The following is a 9,048-nucleotide window of genomic DNA, read 5'->3' on the forward strand; positions in this document are numbered from 1 at the left end:
CCGTGCCGGCTCCGCCCCGCCCAGCCGGGCTCCGGGCCACGTGGGTCGAAGCTCCGCCCCGGCCCGGGCGCCGCGAAGCCGCCCGTGGGGAGCTGCTCTCTCCTGGGAGGCTCGGGAGTGCGCAAAGGGGAGCCCTGGAATCAGCTCTGCGGGAAAGAGAGCGACAGGATTTTAGGGGGTATCCTGGGGCACGGAAAAGACTGGTGGCCTGGAGAGGTGATGAAGCCAGGAAGACAGATAATTGAAGGTTGTCCCACGCATCCACAGCTAGAAAGCCATAACTGGCCTTCTCGAAAGGGCACCGTTTCTGGTGTCACATGCATGAATTTGAATCCCCGCTCTGCTACTTAGGAGCTGTGTGGCCATGTACAAGTTACTTCGCCTGTTCCGAGCTTTATTATTATTATTATTAGCTCCCAAATGTCTATTTCGGAGCTGTTGGGCAGATGGCATGCGATTATGAGCATAAGACACTGAGTTAACAGTGAATCTTGTAATACAGGGAGCCTGGTAGACACTTTAGGCACGTTGTCTTTTATCCGAACCACAAACCTGGAAAGGAGGTACCGTCATCCCCTTTTCTCAGATGAATGGGGGAGACCTGGGGTGGCCTTAGGTCTTTCATTCAACAAGCACCCACTGGGGCCTAAATATGTGCCAGGCTCAGGGAATGGAGAGGGAAAAGAGCCTATCACAAGTAGAGGCGGGAACACAGGCTTTGAGCTAGAGGAAGCTGGGATTCCCAAACTCTGCTCTGCCACTTCCTTGCTGTGTAACCTGGATCAAGTTATTCAGCCTCTCTGACTCTGTTTTCTCTGTAAGACAGGAACAATGGTACCAACCTTGCTGGGTTGTGATGAAGATTAGAAAAAAATTAAGATAAAGTAAGAGTTTGGCACCTGGTAGGCAATTGATAAGTGATTACGACGAAAGACTGTTCTGAGAGTTTTCTGACCTAGGGCCAAATTGCTTTCACTCTCCGATGACTAATGGATTGGCGTGCTGGCCTAAGCTTTTGTCCTGGCCACCTGAACAGCTCAGTCCTGGAAGTCCTGACAGGCAATTTCCTTGGAATTAGCTTAATAATACCTCGTAGGTGTGTGATGCATTTCAAAGAACTTTCCCACCATTATCTTCCGTCCAGGGAGGCAGCAGGGCAGGAGAAAGGAGAGAGGCTCAGAGAGGTGAAGTGGCTTGCTCATGGTCACATGGTAAGTGAGCGCTGCAGATCTTTCTAGGCTTCCACAACCCGCATCTCCTAAGCTAGCAGGAGGCAGTATGCTGTGGTGGAAAAGGGTACAAGACATTGAGTTCAATGCCTGGCTCCATTGCAATTAATGGTGTAATGTGGCACCACAGAACAGCTTCCTCAAGATCAGCTCCCTTTCACAAGCACAGAAACTGAGGCTCAAGAGAAGCAGTCTCTAGCCTGCAGTTTTATAGCTAGTATGTGGCAGAGCAGGGAGTTGCACCCTTGTGTGGCTGTTTCCAGAGCCAGCACAGCACACCTAAAAAACAATCCAACATAAACCCAGCTGGGGTTTTGCACTTGGTTTGGGGCAAGGGTTTCCTCACCTGGGGATTGAGGGCTTCCAGGGGGATTGGAGATCTGCTGTTGGTCTGCAAAGGTGTATGTCTCTGTGTATTTTCTGAAGAGTGTTCATACCTTTTGTCAGATCATGAGAGGACACCGGGACCCAAACAGGTTAACAACCACTAGTTAAGATAGGAGGATGGTTGGCAAAGACAGAGGTTGCCCTCCCTCCATGCCCATGTTCACCCCATGAAGCTCACCAGGGTTAAGGCAGGATGATATGATCTGTTTGTTATGAAATATGTAAGTAACTCATGCCAGGGGCCAACACACAGATGAGATCATATAAACAGCTGAGGCCTGGCTCCTAATGGAGCCCACCTGGGGAGCCACCAGGTGGGGGACAGCATGGGTTGGGGTCTTGCCCTCTGCCCCACTCCCAGGCCTGGCCCATAGAATGGCCAGTCCCAGACCTGTTTCTGTCCACCAGTCACTGTAGTTAATGTTCAGATCCTATCTTTACCTCTCCATGGGCTGTGAGAGAACCTGGTTCAGACCCATTACCCTATTTCTAAAATAGGAATAAAGATGCTTATAGAGTAGGTTCCCAATGGAGGTGATGTAGGAACACCAGAAGGGATGAAGGGCTGTGGGGACTCTTCCTCAAATTCCCAGCTCAGGATCAGAGTCTACAACTACCTAGTGTTAGAGCAATTAGTACCAGTACTTCCCAACCAGTTTCCAAATCCTTGTCAAAGTGGCTTTGGATATGAGGAAAGAGACCCCTCTCCTCTCTTCTTCCAACTTTGGAAGACCACAAGGAAGCCAAACCAGAGTAAAGGAAATGAAACCAGGCCCCAGCGATCAGTTCATTCATGTCTGAAATGGGTCTATCAACTGCCACCCAAGTCTGGGCACCAGGTGAGACAAACTCAAGGGTCCACTCTTAACCACATCCCCTTCTAGAAAGACATCATGAATAATTAATGACATTGAAGAGCACAGCCACTGCTAGGTCTCCAAGGACCTGAGAACTGTGGTCTCAACTTGCCTGAGCCCCCAACTTGCTGGGTGAGCTTGCACCATTCTTCCCTCATCTGTAAAATGAGGGGTCAGGGCCAGCATCTTTTTAATGCATGCAACTCTCAATTGATATAGGGTTCCCATCACAAGCCCTTTCCATCCTTTGCCCCCACCCTAGTTTTCATCTGGGAGTTTTCTTATCTCCCTCTTAAGAGAATAAGCCAGTTTACTTCCAAGCTCCAAGAAAGATACTTCCCTAAATTCAGCCATGTGAGAAAGTAGTAGAGAATGGGGAGACAGCCATCTGATCAAATTATATACACAAGTGTCTAAAAACCGTTTATTATGCAAAATGTTAACTTTTATAAAAAGTTTAATATACATCGCATGGTTACAGAAAGTCACCTTCCTGCAAAAAAGGTACAAAAGCTATATACTCTATTATAGAGTTCATAATCAGGGCAACAGAGCCGTTCTCCAAAAAGACCAGAAGACCAGCTCTACCACTGCCTTGGCAGAGTTTGGAGAGCAGCCACTCCCCCACCCCCACCTCCACACTCTGAAGAGACTGTCTTTAAAACTTGGGAATGGGGTGCAGACAGGGTGATGTTGCCCAGCTGGTGACCAGAACTAGCTCTGGCTCTGGCTCTTCGGGCCACCCCAGTTCACAGTCCTTTGCTCCTGGACTCCAGATCCAGCCTCCAGGAAGGGGTTTGGGGAAGTCAAGTGGGCCGGGCGAGGTTGGGGCCCATCCATGCCCTCGGGCTTCCGGCCGGAGAGGGTCCCGGGGTCCCAGGCGGGACGGGCGCCAGCACCTGTGTTCTGGGCGGGGGAGGAAAGAAGACCAGGGAGCCGTCAGTTTCCGCCGAGCGCGCCGAGGCAGACTGGCCGGCGCCAGGGAGGAAACTTGGTCTCTACCTCCAGCTGATAACTCCGCGCCCCACGCTGCCCCCACCCAGTTGGCGCCAAAGGACCACAGGCGGAGCCTGCACTACCCCTCCCCTTAAGAACTGACACTAGTTGGGAGGGGGCAAAGACACAGCTCCCTTTACGACTCGTAGCAGAAAGCCTATTTAGTAGGACCCACGCCTATACTTTGCCCGGATCTCTGGCCACTGGGGCAGGGCAGAAACAACATGCGTTAAAGGCTGAAGTACACATTAAATGGAAATTGGTTCTGCCATTCATTTAACGTGACCATGGGCATGTCTCTTGCTCCTTCCAGACCTTAGTTTCCCTAAAGCTAAAGAGAGAGCGATAATCCCCGAGGAAGCCTGACAACTCCAGGATTTGCCATTTACGTCTCCCTACCTCCCGGAGGGGAAGATACTCACCGGGAGGTGTCAGGACGGCCAGGTCAGTGGCAGAAGCTCCTCTGGTCGTTGGAGATCACAAGTTCCGGAGCGAGTTCGGCTGTCTAAGAGAAAAAAGAGGAGAGAGTTACGCAAAGAACTTGGGAAATCTGGGGGTCCCACAGCATCCCGACCCGGGCGCCCAGCTCCGCCCCGGCTCCCACGCGCACCTGGATGGGGAGATGCGGGCCGTCTGGGGGGCCAGGGGCCGGCTCGGCCAGGACCACCTGCAAGTCGAGAATGTAGTCAATGACACGCTGCAGGATTTCCACCTGGCTAAGCTGAGTGCCTCGCGGGACTCCGGGCACCAGTTCCCGCAAGCGCGAGTAGCAGTGGTTCATGTCGTCCAGCAGGCTCAGCGGCTCCTCGGCCACCGGGCCCTTGCTGCGGCCCCGCGCGATGGCTAGACTGCGTTCTGACAGGCAGCACACAGCCTCGTAGCAGCCGCGCACCGGGCTCAGCGCCTTCATGTCGGGGAGTGAAGTCGGAGGTGCAGAAAACACGTAAAGACCCAAGGACGTCCTAGAGCAGCTTGCAACGCGCGCACGCCCGCCGGCGCCCGCACTTATAGAGCCCGCTCGAGGCCACGCCCCTTTATTCAAAACAGCCCGCCTCTGCCCCGCCCCCTCCGACCCTGGGCGTTCACAGCCTGCTTAAATTGCAAACAGGCTTCCTCCGGCTGGTTTGACGCCGAAACCGCGGAGCCGCGGACTCAAAGAATGAGGAAGCGCTGATACCGGGGAGAGGCGGGCCTCTTCGCCAGCAAGGATTTAAAAAATCACTTAAAACCATTAGCTTTAAGAATCTGCCTTTTCCTGGCAGTGCCCCAGGTCTTTGAGCTCTCCTGCCCCGTGCCAATCCGCCCTTAGCCTAACACTGGTTCGAACCCGCAGCTCCTGCGAGGTCATAAATCCCTGAACAGCAAAGAAGCTTTTTTTTTTTTTTTCAAGCAAAAGATTTTTCAAGAGAAACTTGTAAGGAATTAGTGCCGCCTTGTTCCCCAATTTGCTGTTCGTCTGACCTCCAGACTCACTGGCGTCAGGAATTATCTTGTGACCAGAGGGAAAAAAAATTAATTGCGGTGAAGCTGAGGTTACAATGAAGAAAACAGATTTGGGCTAGGCGCTGAGATTGCAGAAGGAGGAGGGGAAGAAGGTTTGAGCAAAAAACACTTTATTTGAGCAACGGGGGAAAAGAGGGGGAAAAAAAGAAAGCAGCATGAAACTATACTTTTTTGCGTTGGGAAAGAAAAGAGCTCGGACCCTCCACTCCATGAACTTCGTAAGGAGTAAAATACATGCCCAGTTGTGCTTTGGAAGTGCGTTTGATTAGAATTTTGGACAGGGTTTTAAATACGGGGGAACAGAAGGAACGATTTTTACATAAACCTTTTAGAAGCCCCCCATTGGGTCAGCAAATCTCTTTTAACTCTCGCTTCCCCTTTTACCCCCCACTTTCAACACACCTCTGAGCAGAAAACAATGGTTAATTTCATCACTCTATTGTCTGTTTCTTTCTGCTATGGAAGGGCAGGCCACCTGGACTTGATTATTCTTAGCCCTGCTGAAGTAGCTCCAACTCTATGTGAGAGACCAGGAAAGGGATCATAGAGAAGGCAAGCTAAACCTTATATTGCAACAGGATGTTGCGCTCAGTCTTCTTTGCTTGTCTTCTTGTCACCTCCCAGGACTTTTGGGAGTTCGCAGTTCCAAGATGCTAGTTTCCATCTTGGAAGTGACCAAGTGGGATTCCCCCAATGGTTGCTTTCTTAATCAATCAGTAAATATTTATGGAGTCGCTTCGCACAAAACAGTGGCTCTTACTCTCAAGAATCTCACAATTTGGAGAGACAAGATTAACACAGGAAACAAGAGTTCAATAGTGTGCAGCACTGATTAACAGGACAATCGGAGCTCAAAATTAGGGGTGACTCAAATAGTTATAAAGGATGCTGGACTGGAGTCAGGAGCTTGGGGTTCAACATGCCAACTCTACCAATAATTTATCATGTAATCTTTTTTTTTTTTTTAAAAGATGACCGGTAAGGGGATCTTAACCCTTGACTTCGTGTTGTCAGCACCAGGCTCTTCCAAGTGAGCCAACCGGCCATCCCTATATGGGATCCGAACCCATGGCCTTGGTGTTATCAACACCACACTCTCCGGAGTGAGCCACGGGCCAGGCCTAAAGCTTTGTGAAATTTGGACAGACAAGTGTGGGATGGCAAAAGGCCCAAAGAGGGGATATAAAGTGTCCAATATCACACCATAAGAGCAGAGCCAGTCCTGAAACCTCATTCTTTTCCATCATACCACAGGGCTCTGGGTCCCAAGAAGATTTCTTCCTAGAATATTAATGTTTTCAAGGACAGCCTCTTTCCTATGAGAAAGAGGGAGAAAATAATCTGTGAGTAGACAAGCCAGTCTATATATGCTATAGAAGTCAAGTGTCAGCTGTTTGGTCATGGGCAGGGAACATGGTGGCTCTGGAAAAATAGAATTAAAAGATGATACGGTTCTTTTCATGAACTTTTTGAAGTACCCTCGTAGAAGATTCTTTCTTTCCCTATCATGTAGACTTCTGTGCAAAACAGTCAAGCCCAGGAGGTTCTAGAAAGATCATAGCCTTTGGGGCCAGGCAGACTTATATTTAAATCCCCATTTTGCTCTTTTACTACTTGTGTGAACTTTGGGTAAATCAAGTCTCTGTGCTCAATTTTCCCATCTGTAAAATGGAGCTAATTGGACCTACCTCATTCATTTGACAAGAAGGCCTCTTCTCGCAAAGCACTTAACATGCTCTCTCCATCTGATCTTTCAGTCTCCTTGGTGCCCTGGGGCCCAGTATGGGGCCAGGTGTGTGTGGTAGATGATCCATCCACCCAGATTCTCTTCTCCCCTTTTCCCTTCTCCATTACTACCACTGATGCCTCAGGCTTATGGTTTGAAAAGCACCTTCACATTTATTATTTTCCAGGATGCTTCCAGGCTGAAATACCCATGGGCTGTGTGACATAAGGCAGAAAGACGCGCTGGGATTAGCAAGCAGAACTCTGTCCGGTCCATGCCAATAACTTGCAGTGTGCCCTTGGATGAATTTCCTTCCTTCCTGGGCCTTATTTTCTGTTTTAAAAAGGGGGGGGGGTAAGAAGGGTGGGGGAAAGCAAACGACTTTTAAGGGTCCTCTCCAATCTAAGATTCTAATTCTGAAAGAAGTAGGCCATGGTTGGGAACACCGAATAGATTTTAAACCCAAGAGACTTCTTTTTCCCAACAGCGGACTGGACGGGCTAGCTCAGGCCTTCTGTAAACTTGTTTAGCGGTGGCGGGGCCTCAGCCTCTTATTCCAAATGCCTCTGAACTTTCTGTTCCCAGTTCTGCTCCTTTTACCAGCGTTTTCCCCCCTCTTGCATTTTTTATTTTTATGAAAGGATGTCATTAAGGCTTTTGTCTGCGCTGTTTTTGTTTCAGAACTTTTCTCACAATCCTATTTTTTGTTGAGGAATCCGCTCCTTTGCCCAGCTGTGGGTCCCGGTCCCACAGCTGTGTTGATCTAAGACTCAGCCCCAGACAGCCTGGCGCCAGGGTGGGACGTCATGCGTTCACACAGGGATGCGTGTCCCAGGCAACCTTTCCTCGGGCAGTCACCGGCCGGCGACTGCCTCCCCCACCAATGAGCGCCCGACACCCGAGAAAGGGGCGGGGTCTGCACCGCCCCGACCCGCGAGCGCCTTGTGAATTGCAGATGCTAAGAACTTGATAACGTTCCTTGAATTGGGGCCCTTTAAAGTCTTTTTTTTTTAACTTTCTCTTTTAGTTCTTTCTTTTGTTTATTCCTTTTCTTTCGGTCTTCTTCCTTTATCTATGTATTTCTATATAGGTATATAATTTTCCTTTTTCTTCTTCTTTTTCTTTTTTTTTAACTATCTCCTCCCAGTGTCAGGAATCATTTTGTAAGCATTTCCAGGAACAGAATCTTCCTCTGCCAAAATTTAAAAAAAAAAAAGAAGAAGAAAGAAAAAAGAAAAAAAAATCAGTGTTGTGCTCTGATTTTTTGAGGAGTTGGCAGAACTATTGAAGAAGAAAAAAGAAAAAAAAATCAGTGTTGTGCTCTGATTTTTTGAGGAGTTGGCAGAACTATTAAGTTATATTGTTTTGTCTTTAAAAATTTTTAAAGTGGTGGTAGTGGGGGTCTCTGAGCTGTTGTTTTCAAAGCCACAGTAATGATGATGAGGATTGCAGATGTCTTTTTGCCTACACTGAGTTTCTATCTTATCATATGTTGAAGAAGGGGGGACCGAGAGGGGACATCAGAAACTTGCCCAAGGTTACTTGGGATGTCAGTGACTGACATGTAGCTAGGACCCCAGCCTCCCCCTCATTTGACTCCCTGTCCATTCTGCCCCCTAATTCTCATTAGCATTAGGGTCGTCTCCTGTGGTCTCAGAACGTTCCCAGATGCTGCATTTCCTAACATGTACTTGTTTGCTCACAAGGTGCCTGTTAAGGTGTGCTGAGGACTTTTCAGCCATACACATAGAATATACCCCTTCTCCTTCTCCCCTCGGTGAGTCTGGATCCCAAAGTACTAATTGAGACTCACGAGACAGAAAGAAAGCACAGGGGATTCAGAATCAAGGCTCAAATCCTTGCCCTGAAGACCTACCCTTACTCTGCCTCAGTTGTCTCCTCTATAAAATCGGGAGGAAAGTAATATCCATCTACCTCACAGCTGGGAGGATCAAAGGGCGCAAGGGAGGGAAAGTGCTGTGGGAAGCAATTAGTTATTTTTATGTGCTATGATGTGATGTAGCCCCTGTTGAGTAGAATAGGCAGTGCCAGGTGAGTTTACTGGTTTCTGCTGAGGCCGTTCTCAGGAATGTGGGAAATACTGAGAAGGGGAATGTGGGAAGCATCTGGATCTAAGGCATGAGTACTTAGAGGGGTGGGGATTTCAGGGGCCTCCAGGATGTGTTACTCTACAGCTCAGAAGCACTCAGTGACATTACCCTGACCATCATCCATGGAGTCCTGTTTGACAAGTCCTATTTGCCTTCTATTTTCTCATTAACCCATTTTATAAACAATGAGACAGAGTCTCAGAGAGGTTAATGTGCTTGCCCAAGGTCACATAGATACT

At 48.9% G+C, this 9,048-nt stretch overlaps 1 protein-coding gene across 1 annotated transcript; it reads right to left on the minus strand.

Annotated features, from left to right (window-relative positions):
- Positions 1-3,891: 3,891 nt before the first annotated feature.
- Positions 3,892-4,473, minus strand: ID3 (inhibitor of DNA binding 3, dominant negative helix-loop-helix protein). Its single transcript, XM_008572919.1, has 2 exons — positions 4,080-4,473; positions 3,892-3,974 (listed from the first exon to the last, which is right to left on the minus strand). The coding sequence occupies exons 1-2, from the start codon at positions 4,377-4,379 to the stop codon at positions 3,915-3,917; spliced, it is 360 nt and encodes a 119-aa protein (XP_008571141.1). The 5' UTR covers positions 4,380-4,473; the 3' UTR covers positions 3,892-3,914.
- Between the last annotated feature and the right edge of the window lie 4,575 nt (positions 4,474-9,048).

Source organism: Galeopterus variegatus, unplaced genomic scaffold, assembly GCF_000696425.1.
Source record: "Galeopterus variegatus unplaced genomic scaffold, G_variegatus-3.0.2 Scaffold50, whole genome shotgun sequence".
Classification (NCBI taxonomy): Eukaryota; Metazoa; Chordata; class Mammalia; order Dermoptera; family Cynocephalidae; genus Galeopterus; species Galeopterus variegatus.

Bases quoted from the DNA above. Each gene is read 5' to 3' on its own strand.
- ID3 (XM_008572919.1), bottom strand. From the start codon at position 4,379: ATGAAGGCGCTGAGCCCGGTGCGCGGCTGCTACGAGGCTGTGTGCTGC. The intron at 3,975-4,079 runs GTGCGCGTGGGA...TTTTTCTCTTAG, and splicing joins GCCCGCATCTCCCCATCCAG to ACAGCCGAACTCGCTCCGGA.